General features: G+C 43.2%; 1 protein-coding gene across 3 annotated transcripts in view; it reads right to left on the bottom strand.

Moving 5' to 3' along the window:
* Positions 1-26998, bottom strand: part of DAAM1 (dishevelled associated activator of morphogenesis 1) — a 427341-nt gene that overhangs the window by 179890 nt on the left and 220453 nt on the right. For all 3 annotated transcript variants that reach the window (XM_053697309.1, XM_053697307.1, XM_053697308.1), the window contains exon 3: positions 7514-7603. In XM_053697309.1, coding sequence (XP_053553284.1) covers positions 7514-7603 — 90 coding nt within the window. The remainder of the gene's footprint in view (positions 1-7513; positions 7604-26998) is intronic.

Consider the following 26998-nt stretch of genomic DNA (forward strand, 5'->3'; position numbering starts at 1 on the left):
ACTTTGCTTGTTTTTTTACTCCCAGTGCAGGGGTAGTTTGTAGGAGGCATGGCATAACAGCACAATACATACAGTATGTGTGTGTTTGTGTGTATGTGTATATATATATATATATGCTGTATTAGGCTACAATGTGTGATTTTTTAAAAATTTTGGGATGGTGGTGTGCCACAGGATTTTTTAATGTAAAAAAGTGTGCCACGGCAATAAAAAGTTTAAAAATCACTGCTTTAGAGCACAGTAGTCAAGAGCTTTATGAACCGGCGTTAGCCCATAAAGCTCTTAACTCCTGACTTTTTTCTGTGGCTGGAGTTTTGTCAGAGTTCTAACGCTCACTTCAGCCAAGACTCTAAATACCGGTGTTAGGAAGATCCCATTGAAAATATAGGATACGCAATTGGCGTAAGGGGATCTGCAGTATGGAAAAGTCGCGGCTGGAAAGGGAGCGTTAAGACTCTTTCCTGACTGACTCTAAATACCAGCGGGCGGCCAAAACCAGCGTTAGGACCCCTTAACGCTGGTTTTGACGGCTAACGCAGAACTCTAAATCTAGGCGAATGAATGAAATATTTTGTCACTAAAAGGCAAAACTAGAACAAGAGGTCATGATCTCAGAGGAGGATAATATGGTAAAAGGACATTAGACATCTCTTACCTTTATGTAAAAAAAAATAAAAAAATTCCACACTCCCAAGAGACCAACAAGCAAAATCTGTCTCAAGGTTTTCAAAATGCTGCAAACTGCCTAAACCAGCTGTTTGATTTGAAGGTTACAGAATTAGTTTTTTTAGGCCTCTCTAGGGAGGGCCATAATACCCAAATGTTTAAACACTTGAACGTGATGCAGCATAGCTGTAAAAAGCTGACTAGAAAATATCTCCTGAACATCTCTATGTAAAAAAGAAAGATATTTTACCTCAAAGGTTCCTCAGTAGCCACCTCCAATTGTAAAGGATTTCTAAGCAGCATATTAGTATGTCTGTTCTGGGACAGCTTAGGGGATGAGCCTCGTGAACTCTCATATTATTTCACCAATTGGGTAAAGGAAGCTTACAATGAAATCTCATGAGAGTTAAGTCAAATCTCATGAGATCACAGTAAGAGTTCATGACCTCAGCACTGCTGATGCTGATTGGCTGCTGTTCATTTCTTTATTTTATTTTTTATTTTTACCTGCAGCTGGGAGCAGCAGAGTATAACTTTTTACACAGAACTTACTGTGCTGAGCTGAGGAAATTGTGAGGTAAAATATCTTCCTTTTTTACATAGAGATGCTCAGGTGATATTTTCCTGTCAGCTTTTTACAGTTATACTGCATCAGTTTCAAGTGATTTAGCATATGTTTATTATGTCCCTTTAAAGTCCAGAAGTGATTTATGGAATAAACTTCTATAACAAGTGGTAAAGAGAAAGGCCCCATTTATGAAAGTGCAGGCAAACAAAGCTCCCAGGCAGGGAACCTATCTTCCTTTATTTGAGGCCTACGATTCAGCATCGTCAGAATTTAACACCTTTACAAACAGAGCTTGTCAATCATCATGGATGGGCTCCAAAACTGCATCCTTAGCTTCATAAATAGAGCTCAGACCCTTTAATGGAATTCAAGAATGCCTGGAATATACATACAACTAGCCTGAGCACTATTTCATTTTACATTTGCATTAAGAAAAATGTTTGTAGACTTTGGGCCAGATTTATCAAGCGCAAGGAAAATTCTCTGTGTAATTCTCCTATGTGTTCTCCTCAGTTATCCTTTAGTGAAGCGCATCTATGCGTTCAAATTTAGCAAAAAATGTTTTTGTTTTTTTTTCACTTCTCCATAGAGGAGCTAAGGAGATATAAAAATAAATTTCTCCAGTCAGATTAGCATCTGTGCCTTATTTATCATTGAAAAAAAGCTACTATTCTTCATGTTATGTATATAAACAAATATAAATATTTATACAGCGCTACTAGTAGCTTTGTTAAGGCCCCTCTTCAACAAACTGTCATGGAATAAAAACATAAATTATGCTTAACTGATAATTTTATTTTCTTCTGACGGGAAGAGTCCACAGCTGCATTCATTACTTCAGAATTCAGAACCTGGCCACCAGGAGGAGGCAAAGACACCCCAGCCAAAGGCTTCAAATACCTCCCCCACTTCCCTCATCCCCCAGTCATTCTGCCAAGGGAACAAGGAACAGTAGGATAAATATCAGGGTGAAAAAAGGTGCCAGAAGAACAAAACATTTACTGCCGCATCATAGACAAAACACGGGCGGGAGCTGTGGACTCTTCCCGTCAGAAGAAAAGAGAATTATCAGGTAAGCATAATTTACGTTTTTCTTCTTAAACGGGAAGAGTCCACAGCTGCATTCATTACTTTTGGGAAAACAATACCCAAACTAGAGGACACTGAATGCAAACAAAGGGTGGGTACAAAAGGCAGCCCCTACAAAAGGAACCACAGAGTAAAATTACCCGACACCCTACAAAAATTTATAAACGTCACAGATAGAAAAACCGGAAAGCCCAGGCAGCTGCACATCAGTTACATAAACTGCAAAGCCGTGCTAGAGACCACTCAGACCCAGAGTCTGTTGAGTACAAAAGCCTCCAAGGAGCCAGCCCAGCGGCTCTTGACTCCCATGAAAGTACCCCCAACCTAAAGACCATCCAACATGGGTTCAAAACAAACATAGAGCAAACCAAGTTTGCCACAGTACCATCGCCCAGAGAGAGACAAACCAGAAAAGAAGTCCACACTCAGGATAAAACATCACTAAGATGACCAGAGGGCCACCCTCATATCCCTGACAGCACCATACAACAAAAGGTGCTCCAGAAAACCGGAGTTCCCTGTTGCACCATAGTCAAGTCAAACCCACAGGCTAGACAAGCATAGACCGCAGAAACAAGATAACTATCCCAGCAGTGAACAAAGAGCTCTCCAAGAGAACATCAAGCCAAGAGAACTTGCGATGACCAGCCACCAGGCAGCAAAGCTGACCCTAAGCCATCGTGGAACTCAACCCACCGAGTAACGCTGAAAAAACTCTCAACTGGAAAAACCATCATGCTCACAGGAGCGTCCCCTACGAGCAGTAGACACCACCAAAGAGAGACGGACATCAAAAGTCCTTCCACCGAAAGGGGAGGACAGACTCAAGAAAAGAAAACGGTCAACACTACATAGAGCAACCGATCCAGATCTTGCCTCCAGGGTAATGGTCCCAGCCCAAAGGCTGGTTAAAGACCGAAGACAAGAGTCCCAGACCTCTGGAAGAAAAAGGATGGATCTACGAGGAAGCAAAACCCAGAGTAGAACTCTGACCGCTACTAAAACCTGACATACTACCGGGAGTCAGGTCAGAAACTTTGTGCTCGGGTCCTAGAACCCCTACACTGCTGTCTTCCATAAAGAGTAACACTTCCCAAGGGAAGAGAGTACTCAGAACCCCACCATCCAAATACCAGAATCCAGCATATAACAGGAGCCTTACCTGGGATCAAACCCACAACCTCCTGCTTCAGGAACGGTGGAACCAACCACTACTCTATTCCAAGATTCTGAGTACGCAAGTAAGGGAAAAGAAAACCTATAAGACAAGATAATAAGAACCCAAAGGTCATTACAGATACTGAGGTATCTCTGAATCAAGGAGAACACACAATAACCCATCCCCCACCCTCGGTGAGAAAGAGGGAACTAAGCAACGGAAACCACCCTACCAATAGAGGCGAGACCCTTCGGCCAATATCGCCATCCCAGTTTAAACAACACCTGGAGTCTACAAGGAAGAATCAGATGCCCCAAAAGACCAGTAGGGACCCGTCAGAGAGACCTTAACCTTAAGCCTCAAGCAGACATGAATCTCCCATGAGAGACAGAAACCTCAGACCCTTCAAAGGGACACATGGCAAGCTAAAACCCAAGGTTAAGCAGAACCCAAGCAAAAAGGCATTGACCTAAGCCAGAGTCCTCGAAAAATGGAATTGATCTAAAGATCTAACCTCCTGAGGAACCCTAAGCTGCCTCCTATGAGCGAACCATCAAGAGTCCGTAGACCTAAGGAACCTAGCAACAGTCTCAAAACCCAAGAGTCTGTAGAGACCCTGTCTGCCCGGCTTCTCCTCTGGCGGGCAGCAACCCACTGACCCCAATTACCATTGCACACAAGCACTCCTGTGCATTCGCATGCAACTCCTGCCCGAACACAGCCAATCACACGCAGACAGGAGCTGTCAATCTCCCCAGTTAGAAGAAACCGCAGAGATTGAAATTCTCTACCTAAGAGGTAAAGAACAGGGCAGGGAAGCAGTGGTCTAATGATCGCTGCTTGATAAATCCTGACTTTAGGTTCGCACAAGCACAAGTCAAAGGGGAGAGAAGGGCTTGATAAATCGAGCCCTAAAAGGATCTAATTTAACCCTTATTTTTGGAGAACATGTTCTACATGGAGAATGTGAACAGAGTAGGAGCATTTTACAGTCAAACTTGCCCAATTTTAGGCACATTTTTGAATGATAAATTGGGGTATTATTTCACATGCACATTTTTAGGGGCAAATATAGGAGAAAATCAATGATGAATCTTGCCCTATGGGAATGTTTATAGTCCATTTCACTAAACTCTGGACCTTCTTCCTTTTTTAAGTTATTGTTTTAATTCACTGTTATAGCAGAGTTATGTGCCAAAACCATTATTCTAAATCTAAAACTACCATCATAATCATCATTTAGACCGATTCCTCTCAACCAATGAGCTTATCAGCCCAGCACATCTTGTGTGTACATGTAGCAAACCTACAGCAAGCAAAGGAGAAATGGCATTCATATTATCTGCTCCCCATACATTCTTCACATCGCTACAAGGTTTGCCTCTTTTACTTTCTATGTTTGTCTGAAAATATTATATCTACATAGGAATCACAGTTATTTTAAACCTGCAAACACACAACTAACTGGAATGAATGGAATGTGTTCACTGGGTAGATTCTATACAGTAAAGAACCAACACAATTTAAACATTGTCAAACATTTGTACGAGTTGACATTCCTGGGGGTAAATCAAATGTGCAGTGACATTAAAAAATATTTTTATATATAAAATATAATAAAACCAAAACAAAACTAGAGAAATAGACCACAGTACGGTCTAAAATGTAACACTGCAAAATGCAAACATTCATTAAAGGAATACTGAACCCAATTTTTTTCTTTCATGATTCAGAAAGAGCAATTTTAAGCAAATTTGTAATTTACTCCCATTATCAATTTTCTTCATTCTCTTGCTATCTTTATTTAAAAAAGCAGTAATGTCAGTTTACGAGCAGGACCATTTTTGGTTCACCACCCTTGGTAGCGCTTGATGATTGGTGGCTACATTTAGTCACCAATCAGCAAGCGGTACCCAGGTGCTGAAACAAAGATGGGCCGGCTCCTATGCTTCATTTCTGCTTTTTTTAATAAAGATACCAAGAGAATGAAGAAAAATTGATAAAAGGAGTAAATTAGAAAGTTGCTCTATCTGAATTATGAAAGAAAAAAAAATTGGGTTCAATATCAATTTAAGGATACAAAAACCTAAAGGATAATTATAGACTGACACTGACAGTAACAGATGAGAAACATGGCTTGAGAATTATTATTTCAGCCAATTTGAAATTTGGTGAACAATGCAGTAGTGCAGCAGGTAGGGCCAGTAGAAAAAGTGAAGGCCTTATGTTATTTTATACCTTAATATTTATAGCTTAGAGGAAGAAGTGAGGGAGTGGATTTTCTAGAAAATTATATAATAGGATTTAAAGTGAATGTAAATTTTGATGCTAAAGTGCCCGGTTTTTAAAAATTTGATTAAAAACGGGGCACTTTAATTCATCAAAATTTACATTTCACTTGTTGTGAAAAAAAACTTAACTTTTAAACTTGACAGCAGCTCCAGCTTCCTCCAGTCGTCGCAAGCCATTTCTGATGTCAGAAATGATGGATAGGTCATCCTCCAATCACAGCTTCCTCCCTGGGGGAATCGGTGTCTGATTCAATGCCGTGATTGGAGGAAGCTGTATTCATCATTTTAGACCCAGGAAGAGGCTTTGCGACGGGTGGATGAAGCTGGATCTGCTGTCAAGATTAAAGTGCATGGGAAGAGCCTTGGGATTGGCCTGAGGTGACTTATTGGAAGATCTGAATTTAAGCTTAAAGGGACAGTTCACCCAAAAACTTTCTCCCCTTTAAATTATTCCCAATGATCCTTTTTACCTGCTAGAGTGTATTAAATTGGTTGCAAGTAGCTCCTTTACTCATATTTCAGCATTTGAAATAGCTGATTTAGCTTGTGGTTTCCCAACCTATACTGAAAGTTTTGATACTGGCGTATACGCTATTGACAAGCCTAAGTAAACACAGCCAGCAGAAGAGATTACACCCTCAGTGGGGGGCATGATAGTTAAGTAATAAAATGATAATTTTCCATTGTTCTCTTTATGTATTGAGCTTTGGTGTTCCAGACAAATATAAGATAAGGAAGCAAGTCTGTGTACATAAAAGTGATAACATAATGAGATCTGATATTACCTGAAGCTCAACCCATTGTAATAGGCTGTGGTTTCAAAGCACAAAACCAGCTACTTCAAATACACAAATAAACCCGAAAATGCAATTTCTCAAATATTTTATACTCTGCAGTTGGTATAACAAGTCATTTAAAATACATTTATGGAAAAACAATTTTACAGTGTACTGTCCCTTTAAAAGGAAGTTGCCAAAACTCTGGACATTACTTAAAATAGGAAGTGATGTAACTCTTAGGAGAACATTAACATTATAGATTATGGCAAATCCTAAATCTGAACTCAGCACGGATGATGCCAATTGGCTGTTTTTTTGTTTAGCTAAAAGTAGGAAGAAATAATGAATGGTAACCACTCATAAAGCAGTTACTCTGGTGAGCTGATCTTAGTTTTAAACAAATAAATACAGTTATAGCTTTTTCATTTTTACAATTCTATCAGGGAGGGAGAAAGGAGAATTTGTTTTGGGTAACTTATTTATCAACTGCTAATTATTAGCTAAGAATCAAGGTTTGTGCTTAAAGCCACTGGCGGGCAGCAATTCGCTGCCAGAATTTACTATTGCACGCAAGAGCTATTTTGCGCTCGCGTGCTACACTGCCCCTGCCTGCGCATAGCCAATCACGCACGGACAGGAGCTGTTAATCTCCCCAGTCCGACAAGACCGGGGAGATTGAAATTCTCCACCTATGAGGTGGGAAGAGGGTAGGAAGGTCTGATGACCGCTGCTTGATAAATACTGACTGCAGGTTCTCTCGTAGGGGGCGAACGGCTTGATAAATCGAGTCCTTAGTATTAATATACTATAGTTATTATTAAAGATCATTGTGCTAATAAATATACTGGAATGTCAGAGGCTTCAACGTGTACAGAAACGTAAAGGTAAATAAATACAAGCTGGTTACAGAATATAAAACACATCATTTGCTTGAAATAAGTAAAATGAGTATTGTCCTTACTTTTTTCTTGCTGCAATAGATCTGCCATTTCTTCTCGGCTGGAAGAGCAAACATGGCCTCCCTGTGCTTGTCGGTGAGATCCAACTCATCCTGCAGGCAAACAAAAGCATTTCAATACATTAGAGTTCACTTAAGCATATGAATAGAAACCGTTTACTGCTATTATTGCTTATTACAAATACTGAACATCGCAGTTTATCTGAACACCACCAATAAACCACCAATAAATTCAGATGGTTCTTCTCGTTATACAAATACAAACCAAACATACACTGACTTGGCTGTGTAAAATTAATTTGTTAGAGCAGGTAAAATCTTTTCCTGGCTTCTATAAATTGTTTTACTGGTTTCTTAATATCCACTAAATACAGTAGATTTGAATGATTGACAAATACACAATAAAAAAAAGACAATGCTATAACTTAATTTGCATGAGAAGTAGAATATTTTCTGGCAAATTTCAAAGGTAATCCAATATTCCATTCCTCTGTATCATGTGATAGCCATCAGCCAATCACAAAATGCATATAGGTTATATACTGTGCACTTCTGCCCATGCTCAGTAGAAACTAGAAAGTGTGCACGTTTTGATAATGGAAGTCTGTTGTAAAAAACGTTTTAATTGCAAGCTTTATCTGAATTATAAAACTTTAAATTTTGACTTTAGTGGCCCTTTGTTTTATATATTGGGCTAGAAAAAGTCCTAGCCTCCCCCCAAGTGCCCTGACATGATACAGGCCTTGCCTCCCCCCAAGTGCCCTGACATGATACAGGCCTAGCTTCCCCCCAAGTGCCCTGACATGATACAGGCCTAGCTTCTCCCTAGTGCCCTGACACGATACAGGCCTAGCCTCCCCCCAAGTGCCCTGACATGATACAGGCCTAGGTTCCCCCCAAGTGCCCTGACACGATACAGGTCTAGCTTCTCCCTAGTTCCCTGACATGATACAGGCCTAGCTTCTCCCTAGTGCCCTGACATGATACAGGCCTAGGTTCCCCCCAAGTGCCATGACACGATACAGGCCTAGCTTCTCCCTAGTTCCCTGACATGATACAGGCCTAGCCTCCCCCCAAGTGCCCTGACATGATACAGGCCTAGGTTCCCCCCAAGTGCCCTGACACGATACAGGCCTAGCTACTCCCTAGTTCCCTGACATGATACAGGCCTAGCTTCTCCCTAGTGCCCTGACATGATACAGGCCTAGGTTCCCCCCAAGTGCCCTGACACGATACAGGCCTAGCTTCTCCCAAGTGCCCTGACATGATACAGGCCTAGCCTCCCCCCAAGTGCCCTGACATGATACAGGCCTAGGTTCCCCCCAAGTGCCCTGACATGATACAGGCCTAGCTTCTCCCTAGTGCCCTGACATGATACAGGCCTAGCTTCTCCCTACTGCCCTGACATGATACAGGCCTAGGTTCCCCCCAAGTGCCCTGACACGATACAGGCCTAGCTTCTCCCTAGTGCCCTGACATGATACAGGCCTAGCTTCTCCCTAGTGCCCTGACACGATACAGGCCTAGCTTCTCCCTAGTGCCCTGACACGATACAGGCCTAGCTTCTCCCTAGTGCCCTGACACGATACAGGCCTAGCTTCTCCCTAGTGCCCTGACATGATACAGGCCTAGCTTCCCCCCAAGTGCCCTGACACGATACAGGCCTAGCTTCTCCCTAGTTCCCTGACATGATACAGGCCTAGCTTCTCCCTAGTGCCCTGACACGATACAGGCCTAGCTTCTCCCTAGTGCCCTGACATGATACAGGCCTAGCTTCCCCCCAAGTGCCCTGACACGATACAGGCCTAGCTTCTCCCTAGTGCCCTGACACGATACAGGCCTAGCTTCTCCCTAGTGCCCTGACACGATACAGGCCTAGCTTCTCCCTAGTGCCCTGACATGATACAGGCGTAGCTTCTCCCCAAGTGCCCTGACATGATACAGGCCTAGCTTCTCCCTAGTGCCCTGACATGATACAGGCCTAGCTTCTCCCTAGTGCCCTGACATGATACAGGCCTAGCTTCTCCCTAGTGCCCTGACATGATACAGGCCTAGTTTCTCCCTAGTGCCCTGACATGATACAGGCCTAGCTTCTCCCTAGTGCCCTGACATGATACAGGCCTAGCTTCTCCCTAGTGCCCTGACACGATACAGGCCTAGCTTCCCCCCAAGTGCCCTGACACGATACAGGCCTAGCTTCTCCCTAGTTCCCTGACATGATACAGGCCTAGCTTCTCCCTAGTGCCCTGACATGATACAGGCCTAGCTTCTCCCTAGTGCCCTGACATGATACAGGCCTAGCTTCTCCCTAGTTCCCTGACATGATACAGGCCTAGCTTCTCCCTAGTGCCCTGACATGATACAGGCCTAGCCTCCCCCCAAGTGCCCTGACATGATACAGGCCTAGCTTCTCCCTAGTGCCCTGACATGATACAGGCCTAGCTTCTCCCTAGTGCCCTGACATGATACAGGCCTAGCTTCTCCCTAGTGCCCTGACACGATACAGGCCTAGCTTCTCCCTAGTGCCCTGACATGATACAGGCCTAGCTTCTCCCTAGTGCCCTGACACGATACAGGCCTAGCTTCTCCCTAGTGCCCTGACATGATACAGGCCTAGCTTCTCCCTAGTGCCCTGACATGATACAGGCCTAGCTTCTCCCTAGTGCCCTGACATGATACAGGCCTAGCTTCTCCCTAGTGCCCTGACATGATACAGGCCTAGCTTCTCCCTAGTGCCCTGACATGATACAGGCGTAGCTTCTCCCTAGTGCCCTGACACGATACAGGCCTAGCTTCTCCCTAGTGCCCTGACATGATACAGGCCTAGCTTCTCCCTAGTGCCCTGACATGATACAGGCCTAGCTTCTCCCAAGTGCCCTGACATGATACAGGCCTAGCTTCTCCCAAGTGCCCTGACACGATACAGGCCTAGCTTCTCCCTAGTGCCCTGACACGATACAGGCCTAGCTTCTCCCTAGTGCCCTGACATGATACAGGCCTAGCTTCCCCCTAGTGCCCTGACATGATACAGGCCTAGCTTCTCCCTAGTGCCCTGACATGATACAGGCCTAGCTTCTCCCTAGTGCCCTGACATGATACAGGCCTAGCTTCTCCCTAGTGCCATGACATGATACAGGCCTAGCTTCTCCCTAGTGCCCTGACATGATACAGGCCTAGCTTCTCCCTAGTGCCCTGACATGATACAGGCCTAGCTTCTCCCTAGTGCCCTGACATGATACAGGCGTAGCTTCTCCCTAGTGCCCTGACACAATACAGGCCTAGCTTCTCCCTAGTGCCCTGACATGATACAGGCCTAGCTTCTCCCTAGTGCCCTGACATGATACAGGCCTAGCTTCTCCCTAGTGCCCTGACATGATACAGGCCTAGCTTCTCCCTAGTTCCCTGATATGATACAGGCGTAGCTTCTCCCTAGTGCCCTGACATGATACAGGCCTAGCTTCTCCCTAGTGCCCTGACATGATACAGGCGTAGCTTCTCCCTAGTGCCCTGACACAATACAGGCCTAGCTTCTCCCTAGTGCCCTGACATGATACAGGCCTAGCTTCTCCCTAGTGCCCTGACACAATACAGGCCTAGCCTCCCCCCAAGTGCCCTGACATGATACAGGCCTAGCTTCTCCCTAGTGCCCTGACATGATACAGGCCTAGCTTCCCCCCAAGTGCCCTGACATGATACAGGCCTAGCTTCTCCCTAGTGCCCTGACATGATACAGGCCTAGATTCTCCCTAGTGCCCTGACATGATACAGGCCTAGCTTCTCCCTAGTGCCCTGACATGATACAGGCCTAGCCTCCCCCCAAGTGCCCTGACATGATACAGGCCTAGCTTCTCCCTAGTGCCCTGACATGATACAGGCCTAGCTTCTCCCTAGTGCCCTGACATGATACAGGCCTAGCTTCTCCCTAGTGCCCTGACACGATACAGGCCTAGCTTCTCCCTAGTGCCCTGACACGATACAGGCCTAGCTTCTCCCTAGTGCCCTGACACGATACAGGCCTTGCCTCCCCCCAAGTGCCCTGACATGATACAGGCCTAGCTTCCCCCCAAGTGCCCTGACATGATACAGGCCTAGCCTCCCCCCAAGTGCCCTGACATGATACAGGCCTAGCTTCTCCCTAGTTCCCTGACATGATACAGGCCTAGCTTCTCCCTAGTGCCCTGACATGATACAGGCCTAGCTTCTCCCTAGTGCCCTGACATGATACAGGCGTAGCTTCTCCCTAGTGCCCTGACATGATACAGGCGTAGCTTCTCCCTAGTGCCCTGACACAATACAGGCCTAGCTTCTCCCTAGTGCCCTGACATGATACAGGCCTAGCTTCTTCCAAGTGCCCTGACACAATACAGGCCTAGCTTCTCCCTAGTGCCCTGACACAATACAGGCCTAGCTTCTCCCTAGTGCCCTGACATGATACAGGCCTAGCTTCTCCCTAGTGCCCTGACATGATACAGGCCTAGCTTCTCCCTAGTGCCCTGACACAATACAGGCCTAGCCCCCCCCCCCCCCCAAGTGCCCTGATACGATACAGGCCTAGCACCCCTGTGCCCTGACAGAATGCTGGCTTAGACCCCCCAGTACCCCTGACAGAATGCTGGCCTAGACCCCCCAGTGCCCTGACAGAATGCTGGCCTAAACCCCCCCTGTGCCCTAACAGAATTCTGGCCTAAACCCCCCCTGTGCCCTGACAAAATGCTGGCCTAGACCCCCCCTGTGCCCTAACAGAATTCTGGCCCAGCCCCTCCAGTGGCCTGTAAGGATGCTGGCCTAGACCCCCCAATGCCCTGACAGGATGCTAGCCTAGCCCCTCCAGTGCCCTGACAGGATGCTGGCCTAAATCCCCACCCCAGTGCCCTGACAGGATGCTGGCCTAAATCCCCACCCCTGTGCCCTGACAGGATGCTGACCTAGCCCCTCCAGTGCCCTGACAGGATGCTGGCCTAAATCCCCACCCCAGTGCCCTGACAGGATGCTGGCCTAAATCCCCACCCCTGTGCCCTGACAGGATGCTGACCTAGCCCCTCCAGTGCCCTGACAGGATGCTGGCCTAGACCCCCCCAGTGCCCTGACAGGATGCTGACCTAGCCCCTCCAGTGCCCTGACAGGATGCTGACCTAGCCCCTCCAGTGCCCTGACAGGATGCTGACCTAGCCCCTCCAGTGCCCTGACAGGATGCTGACCTAAACCCTCACCTCTGTGCCCTGACAGAATGCTGGCCTAGCCCCTCCAGTGCCCTGACAGGATGCTGGCCTAGACCCCCCAGTGCCCTGACAGGATGCTGGCCTAGACCCCCCAGTGCCCTATTTGCCTACCCTTCCATGCCTTAAAAGAATGGTGGCCAACCCCCACAATTACAATATTCTAGTACCACAGTTCACTTAAGGTGGAACCTGCAAATAAAAAAGCAACCTGAGGTCTTGTAAAGTAACAGATAAAACAGCTGGATATGATCTACAGAGTGAAAGAAAACAGAATTCACTTTGGTATTTAAATTTAGCTTTATTTTCTCAAAGCGGTTGTTGCTAAACCATGTACTTGTTCTGTATTTTTCTGTAGCTATGGAAATGCTCTCAGCATCGTTTGAACTGTGCTGAAGAAAGGTTGACCATTCAAAACCTCTTGGGTGATTGGTTTAAAAAGAGACAGCAAAACTAAATTAAACTGTCATGATACAGACAGAACATACAATTTTAAAACAACTTTACATTTTACTTTAACCCCTTAACGACCAAGGACGTACCCTGAGGTTTGAAGCGGTGGAAGCGATCCTGATCGCTTCCAGCTGCTTTCAAAGTATTGCCGTGATGCCTCGATATTTTGGCACACCGATGAAGAGAGAGCCACTCTGTGGCCCTCCCTGCATCGGCCAGCAATAGTGCCAACCGTTGGTGGGTGGGAGAAGCTGCAGGGAGGCGGGTGGGCGGCCCATCGCTGGATCACTTCCTAATTCGGTGCGTGCAAGTAGTTGGGAGGGTGTGCGTGCTAGTACTTAAAGGACCAGTCAACACTGTAGATTTGCATAATCAACAAATGCATGATAAGAAGCAATGCAATAGCACTTAGTCTGAACTTCAAATGAGTAGTAGATTTTTGTTAAATAAATTGCAAAGTTATGTCTATTTCCACTCCCCCTGTATCATGTGACAGTCATCAGCCAATCACAAATGCATATACGTATATGCTGTGAATTCTTGCACATGCTCAGTAGGAGTTGGTGACTCAAAAAGTGTAAATATAAAAAGACTGCACATTTTGTTAATGGAAGTAAATTTGAAAGTTATTTAAAATTGCATGCTCTATCTGAATCATAAAGTTTAATTTTGACTTGAGTGTCCCTTTAAAGTGACACTGAACCCAAATTTTTTCCTTTGTGATTCAGATAGAGCATGCAATTTTAAGCAACTTTCTAATTTACTCCTATTAGCAATTTTTCTTTGTACTCTTGCTATCTTTATTTGAAAAGAAGGCATCTAAGTTTTTGTTTGTTTCAGTACTCTGGACAGAACTTTTTTATTGGTGGATGAATTTATCCTCCAATCAGCAAGGACAACCCAGGTTGTTCACCAAATTGGTCCGGCATCTAAACTTACATTCTTGCAGTTCAAATAAAGATACCAAGAGAATGAAGAAAATTTGATAATAGGAGTAAATTAGAAAGTTGCTTAAAATGTCATGCTCTATCTGGATCACAAAAGATAAAATTTGGGTACAGTGTCCCTTTAAATAATGCCGGTCCTGAGATGGAGGGAGAGGTAAAGGGGGGAGTAATTTGAAATAAAGAAAGGGATCTGGGAGGGGGAGGGAGGTAGACTATTGAGGGGGGGGGGGGCAGCTACACTACAGAAAATTGGCTTTTATGCCAAAAAAAACCCCAACAAAAACAAGAGGTAGGAGGTTGAGAGAGCTGTTTGAGGGGGATTGTGGAGGTTAGGGGGAACCTACACTGCAGAAACTATTAATATATATTAAAAAAAAAATGCTTAAAAAAAAAAGCCTTTCTGCCAGTAACTAAGATGGCGGTGACAATTGTGATGTGAGGGAGGGAAGAGAGCTGTTTAAGGGGGGTCAAGGAGGGATCAGGGGGTGTGATGTGTCAGGTGGGAGGCTGATCTCTACACTAAAGCTAAAAATGAACCCTACAAGCTACCTAATTAACCCCTTAACTGCTGGGCATATTACAAGTGTGGTGCGCAGCAGTATTTAACGGCCTTATTATTACCAAAAAGCAACACCAAAGCCATATATGTCTGCTATTTCTGAACAAAGGGAATCCCAGAGAAGCATTTACAACCATTTGTGTCATAATTGCACAAGCTGTTTGTAAATAATTTCAGTGAGAAACCTAAAGTTTGTGTAAAAGTGAACAATTTTTTTTATTTGATCGCATTTTGCGGTGAAATGGTGCCATGAAATATACCAAAATGGGCCTAAATCAATACTTTGGGTTGTCTACCAAAAAAAAAATATATATATACATGTAAAGGGATATTCAGGGGTTCCTGACAGATATCAGTGTTACAATGTAACTATTGCTAATTTTGAAAAAAAGTGGTTTGGAAATAGCAAAGTGCTACTTATTTCCCTATAACTTGCAAAAAAAGCAAAGAACATGTAAACATTGGGTATTTCTAAACTCAGGACAAAATTTAGAAATTATTTAGCATTGGTGTTTTATGGTGGTTGTAGATGTGTAACAGATTTTGGGGGTTAGAAAAAGTTTTTATTTTTTTCCATTTTTTCATCATATTTTATAAAAAGAATTATAGTAAATTATGATGTGATGAAAATAATGGTATATTTAGAAAGTCCATTTATTGGCGAGAAAAACGGTATATAATATGTGTGGGTACAGTAAATGAGTAAGAGGAAAATTACAGCTAAACACAAACACCGCAGAAAAGTGAAAATAGCCAGAAACAGTCAGAAAATGTTAAAGTGCTGTGGTCCTTAAGGGGTTAATGAAAACATTTTCTTCATTCTCTTGGTATCCTTTGTTAAAGAATAAACCTAGGTAGGTTTAGAGGAGCAGAGGGGCATGAACAGGTCTTTATCACTATGGCAGCAGCCTTTGCAACAATGTTTCAGGCAAAGTTATACATAGTTAGAGTTAAAGACACGTACACGCTCCTTAAAGGGTTACTAAACCCAACTTTCTAATTTACTCCTACTATCAATTTTTCTTCATTCCCTTGGTATCTTTATTTAAAAAGTAGGAATTTAAAGTTTAGGTGCCAGTCCATTTTAGGTTCAGCACCCTGGATAGAGCTTGCTTATTACCAAAAATGGGCAGGCTCTTAAGCTTTACATTCCTGCTTTGAAAATAAAGCTTGCAAGAGAACGAAGAAAAATTGATAATAGAAGTAAATTAGAAAGTTGCTTAAAACTGCATGCTGCATCTGAATCACGAAGAAAGAAAAAAAATTTATGCTTACCTGATAAATTTCTTTCTCTTGCGATGTATCGAGTCCACGGATTCATCCAATACTTGTGGGATATTCTCCTTCCCAACAGGAAGTGGCAAAGAGAACACCCACAGCAGAGCTGTCTATATAGCTCCTCCCTTAACTCCACCCCCCAGTCATTCGACCGAAGGTTAGGAAGAAAAAGGAGAAACTAAACCTGTCTTAAATAGAAAGGGCGGGCCGTGGACTCGATACATCGCAAGAGAAAGAAATTTATCAGGTAAGCATAAATTTTGTTTTCTCTTGCAACATCTATCGAGTCCACGGATTCATCCAGTACTTGTGGGATACCAATACCAAAGCTTTAGGACACGGATGAAGGGAGGGACAAGACAGGTACGGAGGGCACCACTGCTTGTAGAACCTTTCTCCCAAAAATAGCCTCCGAAGAAGCAAAAGTATCAAATTTGTAAAATTTTGAAAAAAGTATGAAGCGAAGACCAAGTCCCCGCCTTACAAATCTGTTCAACAGAAGCCTAATTTTTAAAAGCCCATGTGGAAGCCACTGCTCTAGTAGAGTGAGCAGTAATCCTTTCAGGAGGCTGCTGGCCAGCAGTCTCATAAGCCAAACGGATGATGCTTTTCAGCCAAAAAGAAAGAGGTAGCCGTAGCCTTTTGACCTCTCCACTTTCCAGAACAGACAACAAACAATGAAGATGTTTGACGGAAATCTTTAGTTGCTTGTAAATAGAACTGTAAAGCACGAACCACATCTAGGTTGTGCAACAGACGTTCCTTCTTTGAAGAAGGATTAGGACATAGAGAAGGAACAACAATTTCCTGATTGATATTCCTATTAGGAACAACCTTAGGAAGGAATCCAGGTTTGGTACGCAAAAACCACCTTATCCGCATGGAAAACAAGATAAAGTGAGTCACACTGTAAAGCAGATAATTCAGAAACTTTTCGAGCCGAAGAGATGGCTACTAAAAACAAAACTTTCCAAGATAGAAGCTTAATATCTATGGAATGCATAGGTTCAAACGGAACCCCTTGAAGAACTTTAAGAACTAACTTTAAACTCCATGGCGGAGCAACAGGTTTAAACACAGGCTTGATTCTAACTAAAGCCTGACTAAACGCCTGGAACATCTGCCAAACGTTTGTGTAAAAGAATAGACAAAGCAGATATCTGTCCCTTTAAGGAACTATCTGATAATCCCTTCTCCAATCCTTCTTGGAGAAAAGAGAATATCCTAGGAATCCTAATCTTACTCCATGAGTAACCCTTGGATTCAAACCAATAAAGATATTTACGCCATATCTTATCATAGATTTTCCTGGTGACAGGCTTTCTAGCCTGAATCAAGGTATCAATGACCGACTCTTTGATAAAATCAGGCGTTCAATCTCCAAGCAGTCAGCTGCAGAGAAATTAGATTTGGATGCTTGAATGGACCCTGAATTAGAAGGTCCTGCCTCATTGGCAGAGTCCACGGTGGAACGGATGACATGTCCACCAGATCTGCATACCAAGTCCTGCATGGCCACGCAGGTGCTATCAAAATCACCAAAGCTCTCTCCTGCTTGATTCTGGCAATCAGACGAGGAAGGAGAGGAAATGGTGGAAACACATAGGCCTGGTTGAAGGACCAGGGCACTGCTAGAGCATCTATCAGTACTGCCTGGAGATCCCTTGACCTGGATCCGTAACAAGGAAGCTTGGCGTTCTGACGAGACGCCATCAGATCTAATTCTGGTGTGCCCCATAGCTGAATCAGTTGGGCAAATACTTCCGGATGGAGCTCCCACTCCCCCGGATGAAAAGTCTGACGACTTAGGAAATCCGCCTCCCAGTTCTCTACCCCTGGGATATGGATTGCTGAAAGATGGCAAGAGGGAGTCTCTGCCCATCGGATTATTTTGGTCACCTCTATCATCGCTAGAGAACTCCGTGTTCCTCCTTGATTGATATAAGCTACAGTCGTGATGTTGTCCGACTGAAATCTGATGAATTTGGCCGCAGCCAGTTGAGGCCACGCCTGAAGCGCATTGAATATCACTCTCAGTTCTAGAATATTTATCGGGAGGAGAGCCTCCTCCTGAGTCCATAGACCCTGAGCTTTCAGGGAGTTCCAGACTGCACCCTAGCCCAGTAGGCTGGCATCTGTCGTTACTATGACCCACTCTGGCCTGCGGAAACACATTTCCCGGGACAGGTGAACCTGTGACAACAACCAGAGAAGAGAATCTCTGGTCTCCTGATCCAGATGTATCTGAGGAGATAAATCTGCATAATCCCCATTCCACTGTTCCAGCATGCACAGTTGCAGTGGTCTGAGGTGTAGACGAGCAAATGGGACTATGTCCATTGCCGCTACCATTAGTCCGATTACCTCCATACACTGAGCTACTGACGGCCGAGGAATGGAGTGAAGAACTCGGCAGGTGGTTACAAGTTTTGATTTCCTGACCTCCGTCAGAAATATTTTAAATTTCTACCGAGTCTATCAGAGTCCCTAGGAAGGAAACTCTTGTGAGAGGGAAGAGAGAACTCTTTTTTATATTCACCTTCCACCCATGAGATCTCAGAAAGCCAACACGATGTCCGTGTGAGACTTGGCTAGTTGGAAAGTCGACGCTTGAATTAAGATGTCGTCTAGATAAGGCGCTACTGCTATGCCCCGCGGTCTTAGAACCGCCAGAAGGGACCCTAGCACCTTTGTGAAAATTCTGGGAGCCGTGGCCAACCCGAAGGGAAGGGCCACAAACTGGTAATGCCTGTCCAGAAAGGCGAACTTGAGAAATTGGTGATGATCTCTGTGAATAGGGATGTGCAGATATGCATCCTTTAAGATCACGGTGGTCATATATTGACCTTCCTGGATCAGTGGCAGAATAGTCCGAATAGTCTCCATCTTGAAAGATGGAACTCTTGAGTAAAACCCTAGCCCCTGTTCCGCTTTTGGAACTGGGTGAATCACTCCCATGGTATGTAGGTCTTCTACACAGCGTAAGAACGCCTCTCTCTTTGTCTGGTTTCAGACAATTGAGAAATGTGAAATCTCCCCCTTGGGAGGGAATCTTTGAAGTCCAGAAGATAAGCCTGGGAAACAATTTCTAAAACCCAGTAATCGTGAACATCTCTTGCCCAAGTCTGAGCGAAGAGAGAGTCTGCCCCCTACTAGATCCGGTTCCGGATCGGGGGCTACCCCTTCATGCTGTCTTGGAGACAGCTGCAGGTTCTTGGCCTGTTTACTCTTGTTCCAAGCCTGGTTAAGTCTCCAGACTGACTTGGATTGAGCAAAGTTACCCTCTTGCTTTGCAGCAGGGGAAGAGGAAGCGGGACCACCCTTGATGTTTCGAAAAGAACGAAAATTATTTTGTTTGGTCCTTATTTTATTTGATTTATCCTGAGGGAGGGCATGGCCTTTCCCTCCAGTGATGTCTGAAATAATCTCCTTCAGTTCAGGCCCGAAGAGGGTCTTTCCTTTGAAAGGGATGTTCAAAAGTTTAGATTTTGATGACACATCCGCTGACCAGGACTTAAAGGGACAGTCAACCATAGAATTGTTATTGTTTTAAAAGATAGATAATCCCTTTATTACTCATTCCCTAGTTTTGCATAACCAACACAGTTATATTAATGTACTTTTTACCTTTGTGATTACCTTGTATCTAGGAACCTTCTTCCAGCCCCCTGATCACATGACTGTGACTGTTTATTATCTATTGTCTTAAATTTAGCATTGTATTGTGCTAGATCTTAAATAACTTTCTGTGCCTGAACACAGTGTTATCTTTATAGCCCACGTGTACTTTCTGTCACTTTGTGTTGAAAAGAGATTTAAAAAGCATGTGATAAGAGGCAGCCCTCAAAGGCTTAGAAATTAGCATATGAGCCTACCTATGTTTAGTTTAAACTAAGAATACCAAGAGAAAAAAGCTAATTTGATGATAAAAGTAAATTGGAAAGTCAATTAAAATTAAAAGTCCTATCTGAATAATGAAAGTTTAATTTATACTTGACTGTCCCTTTAAGCCATAACGCTCTGCGCGCTAAAATGGCAAAACCTGAATTCTTTGCCGCTAATTTAGCCAGTTGAAAAGCGGCATCTGTAATGAAAGAATTAGCCAGCTTAGGAGCCTTAATTCTATCCATAATATCCTCTAATTGGGTCTCCATCTGAAGAGCCTCTTCCAGAGCCTCGAACCAGAAAGCAGCTGCAGTGGTTACAGGAACAATGCATGCAATAGGTTGGAGAAGAAAACCTTGATGAACAAAAATTTTCTTTAGGAGACCCTCTATTTTTTTATCCATAGGATCTTTGAAAGCACAACTGTCCTCAATAGGTATAGTTGTACGCTTGGCGAGTGTAGAAATAGCTCCCTCCACCTTAGGGACCGTCTGCCACGAGTCCCGCATGGTGTCTGATATGGGAAACATTTTCTTAAAAACAGGAGGGGGAGTGAATGGAATACCAGGTCTATCCCACTCCCTAGTGACAATGTTCGCAATCCTCTTAGGGACCGGAAAAACATCAGTGTAGACTGGAACCTCTAGGTATTTGTCCATTTTACACAATTTCTCTGGAACCACAATAGGGTCACAATCATCCAGAGTCACTAATACCTCCCTGAGCAACAAGCGGAGGTGTTCTAGCTTAAATTTAAACGCCGTCATATCAGAATCTGTCTGAGGGAGCGTCTTACCTGAATCAGAAATCTCTCCCTGAGATAGCAAATCCCTTACCCCTACTTCATAGCATTGTGAGGGTATATCGGATACGGCTACTAAAGCGTCAGAAGGCTCAGCATTTGTTCTTAACCCAGAGCTATCACGCTTTCCTTGCAACCCAGGCAGTTTAGATAAAACTTTATGTGAGGGTAGTATTCATAACTGCGGCCATGTCTTGTAAGGTAAACAAAGTAGACGCACTAGAGGTACTTGGCGTCACTTGTGCGGGCGTTACTGGTTGTGACACTTGGGGAGAGCTAGATGGCATAAACTCATTTCTTTCTGTCTGAGAATCATCTAGGGATATAATTTTAAGTGCTACAATATGCTCTTTAAAATGTATAGACATATCAGTGCAAGTTCTAAACACATTCAACAAGGAGTTTCCTTGATGTCAGACATGTTTAACAGGCTAGTAATGAAACAAGCAAGCTTGGAAAACACTTTATTCAAAGTAAAAAAACAACACTTAGAAAAAACGGTACTGTGCCTTTAAGAGAAAAAAAGTGCACAAATTCTGCAAAACAGTGTAAAAAAGCAGTAAACTTTTCGAAATTTTTACAGTGTATTCTAACAGCTTTAATAATATTGCCCCACCAGCAAAATAAACAATTAACCCCTTAATGCAAAAACCAGATTGACAAAACGTCAAAAACCGGAAAAAACTATCAGCACCTTGCCACAGCTCTGCTGTGGCGCCTACCTGCCCTTAGGGATAGATTTTGTGGGGAAAATACTTCCTTTAAGCCCTCAAATTACAGCAGGACCTTCCAGTGTAGCAGCTTGATGTCTTGCTTTGTAAAAACAACTGCGCAACTGAAGTGCGAAAATAGGCCCCTCCCACCACACTCGATGTCTGTGGGGCCTAAAAGAAACACACCAAAGTGTTTCTAAGGTAGCCATGTGGGTTAATAACTCTTAAGTAAGCCCAAATGAACCTCCAAAAGTCCTTCAAAAACGTTTAACTTAAAAAAAAAGTTAGCCTTTCTTATAAGTGTCAACCAGTATTAACTTAGTGGGGAATTACCAGCTTACATAAAGGGCTAAGTCTCTGAATACAGCTTACCCTTCCCTCATGGGGATATTGTCAGCCTTTTCTAGAATTATCACAGTCTGTCTAGAAAAAAATGACTGAACATACATACCTCAATGCAGCTTAGCATGCAAACCGTTCCACCAACTGAAGTTTCCTGTACTCCTCAGCCTCTGTGGGAACAGCAGTGAATCTTAGTTACAAAGTGCTAAGATTATCATCCTCCATGCAGAAATCTTCATCTCCTTTCTGCCTGAGAGTAAATAGTACACACCGGTACCATTTAAAATAACAAACTCTTGCTTGAGAAAATAAAAACTAACATTTTTGTCACCACATCACTTTAACCTTCCTTATTGCTTAGAGCCGGCAAAGAGAATGGCTGGGGGGTGGAGTTAGGGGAGGAGCTATATAGACAGCTCTGCTGTGGGTGCTCTCTTTGCCACTTCCTGTTGGGAAGGAGAATATCCCACAAGTATTGGATGAATCCGTGGACTCAATACATCTTGCAAGAGAAATAGGTTTAGTGTCCCTTTAAGTCCTATGAGCCTTGTCCTGGTATTCATTATTAAAGATTAAAAACTTAGGAAGGCTCAAGAGCGGCAATCCACAACTGGGATCTAGCTGAACACATGGAATTCTCAGTTGAACAGCCTCCTTGGAGATAATTACTAATGTGTCTGAAGTTTAGAACAGTATACAACTTTATTTAGCCTTTTCCCTGATAAAAGCAGAGCTGTAAAGTTGCTCTATGAGGCAGTGTGTCACACTATCTATTATTAAAGGACCAGTATACACAGTAGATTTGCATAAACAACAAATAGCACTTAGTCTGAACTTCAAATGATTCATTTAAATGCATTCAACAGTTTTTTCACAGCTAGAGGGCATTAGTTCATGTGTTTCATATAGATAACACTGTGCTCACGCACGTGAAGATATTTAAGAGTCATAACCAATTGCCTGAAATGCCAGTCTGTGAAATCATCTGAGATAAGGAGGCAGTCTGCAGAAGCTTAGCTACAAGGTAATTACAGAGGTAAAAAGTATATTAATATAACTGTGTTGATTATGAAAAACTGGGGAATGGTAAATAAAGGGATGATCTATCTTTTTAAACAATAACATTTTTGGTATTTACTATCCCTTTAAAGACAAGGAAAGTAAATTGGAAAGTTGTTTAAAATTGCTGCTCTATCTGAATCATGAAAGTTTAATTTTCAATTTACTTTTATCACCAATTTTTCTTTGTTCTCTTGGTATTCTTAGTTGAAAGCTTAACCCAGGTTCATATGCTAAATTTCTTAGACCTTGAAGGCCGCCTCTTAAGAATGCATTTTAACAGGTTTCTCACCACTAGAGGGTGTTAGTTCATGTTTTTCATATAGATAACACTGTGCTCATGCACGTGAAGTTACCTGGGAGCCATCACTGATTGGCTAAACTGCAAGTCTGTCAAATGAACTGAAATAAAGGGGCAGTCTGCAGAGGCTTAGATACAAGATAATCACAGAGGTAAAAAATATATAAATATAACTGTGTTGGTTATGCAAAACTAGGGAATGGGTAATAAAGGGATTATCTATCTTTTAAAACAATAACAATTCTGGTGTAGACTGTCCCTTTAAGTCCGTCTCAAGACATTCTTAGCTCCCCGTAGGTACTTTAAGATTGCCCCATCCCTCTGTTCAGACATGGGGCACTTCCTTATCAAGCTTTTCTTGTCAGAGCTAAATAAACCATAGGGCTGTCATTCCGCCCAAGCTTTATTGGTCACATTGTATTTGCTAACAAACCTTTTTTAGATCACACAGTAAAGCTGTAATCCTAAGAACTGAAACACACAGTGTTGATATCAATATACAGGAAGTTAGAAGCTTTGATATCAGAAAGAGAGCAACTTGCGTTGGTATAAACATGGCTGCCTTTCGCCACAGCACAACGATCACACTACATTATGCTGACAGCTCTTTTCCACGCCCTCTGCCCCAGGCCCACATGCAGGTAAAACATCAAACAGCCTGGCTTACATTTCATTAGTAGCTATAAATTCAGCATCTTTGTCTTTCATTGCTGTATAAATTAAAAGCAGATGTTTGGGTTGCAAATGACTCTTTTGAAGTGCACATGGTAGTATGTTTTGCTCTTTAATGCCAGCCAGGTTGTTGTAAATCAACATCAAACACTGGTAAATATAAATTACTTACACACACACACCACCTTCCTTATTAAACAGGTTAAACTGGACAAATAAAAAGCTTAAAATCCCAAGAGAGAGTGTTTTTGTCTAATACCAGAGCATGCTCAGCGAACAAATACATGCGCCTGGTCGCCACTTAACAGTGGGTGCCAGACAAACCTAGAACAAGAAGCAATATGCTGCAGTTCTGTCTGGGGGTGAAGAAGTTAAGCATTTGTATGCATGCATCAAAACATTTAACAAAGAGTGAACAAAAGTACAAAAACAATTAGCAGCCTGGGTAATGGATCTTGGGAGATTGTATTGTTATTTTGTGCAATGGGTAAGGGGAAAAAAAAAAAGAATTTGCTGTATATCAACAAACATGGTTTTAATTTTTACTAGTGCGGTGCAGACGTCCGTGAGTGACTCCGCAGAACAATTACTTCTTATCCTGTCACCTCAGAGTTGACAGAGATGAATCACCCCCCATCCAATACAAGAGAGCTTAGGGTGATTGACGGGCCCTGCTCTTGTGTGATTGGATGTGCAAGAGCTGGGGGGAGGGATTATATTTTGCAAATGGTGATTGCCAGCAGACAGGTTATCTACTTGAGAACTTGCCCACCTGCGGCTTCACAACATTTCCCAAATATATTACTGTTCTCCAGATGATCACCTACAAGCATGTTTATACCTAGACACATCGTAGCCCACTCACCTGCATAACCTACCTTGCCACAACTACTGGACACTAAAGGTACCTAAAAAGTGCTAAAAACACCCTTAAAGGGACATTAACCTCAAAATTTCAATTCCCATAAAATAATTCTTTATGTATAAAGTGACAGTAAACACCTTGTAATTAAAAGACATTTATGTCATGTTGCTATAAAATTATAAGCCAGCCAAGTCTTACATTTAAAAACACCCCAACTAATTAACATCTTTTTTACTGCAATGGTTTTTAATGTTAAACTTTGCCATTATGCTAGTATAAAGTGCATCGTTTTGTCACCTGATTAAGCCAACTAGGGGCATATATGTAGCATGATTAGCCTAGATAACTCATCAGGGTGCATAGCAAGTTCTCTAAATTAGAAAGTGTTTAAAAGTCTTTCATTACGAGAAAAGGGGGCAAAAAATATATAAATATATATATATATATATATATATACTGTATATAAATAAAAATACATCTTATGGTGTTTACTGTCCCTTTAAAAAAACAAACAGCTTCTCATTGTACTTTTATTATTTATTTTGTCTGATTTTATTGTAATTTCACTATGAAAAATGTAGGGTTTAAGCTCTCCCAGATAAACTGGAGTGCATTCTGTGTAAAACAGAACTGACACCCATCATGATGTGCAGTAATTTGAATTTCATATATATATTAAAAAGTAAGTTATAGCACAACTTCATTACAACTAATGAATTAATCTCCATCTACAATATCAATAAGACTCTGGATCTGATTATAGAAAGGGGAGAGTTTACTATCACTTTAAACAAAACATTAGCAACATTGTGTCTTAAGCATTAGAAAGTATCATCTGCATTGCAACATATCTGCATACAAAAACATAAATTATGCTTAGCTGATCATTTCCTTTTCTTCTAATGGAAAGAGTCCACAGCTGCATTCATTACTTTTGGGAAATAAGAACCTGGCCACCAGGAGGAGGCAAAGACACCCCAGCCAAAGGCTTAAATACTCCTCCCACTCCCCTTATCCCTCAGTCATTCTGCCGAGGAACAAGGAACAGTAGAAGAAATATCAGGGTGAAAGGTGCCAGAAGAATAGAAGGACGCTCCACATAAAATTACGGATGGGGAGCTGTTGACTCTTTCCATCAGAAGAAAAGGAAATTATCAGGTAAGCATAATTTATGTTTTTCTTGTTAAATGGAAAAAGTCCACAGCTGCATTCATTACTTTTGGGAAAACAATACCCAAGCTATAGAGGACACTGAATGCCAATACGGGAGGGTACAATAGGCGGCCCATACTGAGGGCATCAGGCTTGAACCTCTACCCAATAAAAAACCCTGCTTCATCCAAAGCCGAGAAAATCTTAAGAGGAAAAGCCCCAATGACACTGACTCGCAGTTAGTCCAGAAGCCAAACCAGAGACCGCAACGGACTCGACTGAGCCAACAGTCCTCCAGGAGACACTGTCGCCCAACAAATGGTCCCCAACCGCTCATCTCTACAAATTAAGGAGTCACCAGCCAAAACCCCCAAGGGAACAAGGCTAAGGAGAACCAAGGAAACCGAAAGGTCCCCTAATACAAAAAGAGCACCTCCACGAGTGAGCCCAGCTCAGAGAGACCCAAAGAGGCCCAAACAGGGAAAGGAGGCCACGCCTATACCAAGAGAAACCCAGGATAAGACCGGCACAGAGACAGAACAGACATCTCTCCAACATCCAGCAAGCACGGAATGCAACTGAAGAGGCAAAGTCCTCCCAGTGTCTGACCATAGAATACCAGAGCATTCGACCATGAAAAAGTGTGTAATACACCCAGGTGAAAAACCCAAGTTTGAGAACACAGAGTCCATACCAGGACGACACAGAGGGTACTTGCGAGGAAGAAGAAGCAGTCAAGCAAGAAACAGACCGCAAAAGCCACCCCCAGACAGAGGGCATGCTAGACAGCTATCCTGTACAAGCTGTTGGATCAAGCCCAAAAGGACAAATCCAGAGGCCTAAAAATGAAGACCAAACCGCTCAATTGCAGTAAGGGGCATTAAACCCTCCAACCCTCCACCACATGGGGGAGGAAAACTCTAAATTCTGATTAAATCAGGTGGCAGATAGAGTGACACAGCGGAAAACTCCCCTGCCCAGTCATCTATGACTAAAGGCTATAAGGACTGAAACAATCCTTCCCACTTCACAAAAACAATGATAACCTGAACACTCAGCGCTTCCACCGAATCAGCCGACCAGAACAGCGCCACGTGTCTGAACAGCCACAAGACCGAAATAACCCGACAGGACCAGCCTGCACCTAGGGTCCCAACCGGCAAGCTGCAAAATTCTCCCTCATAGGGGAAAAAACAGAAAACAGACATTTTTAACATAGGACTAACATGTCTAAAACAACTTCC

Source organism: Bombina bombina, chromosome 1, assembly GCF_027579735.1.
Source record: "Bombina bombina isolate aBomBom1 chromosome 1, aBomBom1.pri, whole genome shotgun sequence".
NCBI classification, from domain to species: Eukaryota; Metazoa; Chordata; class Amphibia; order Anura; family Bombinatoridae; genus Bombina; species Bombina bombina.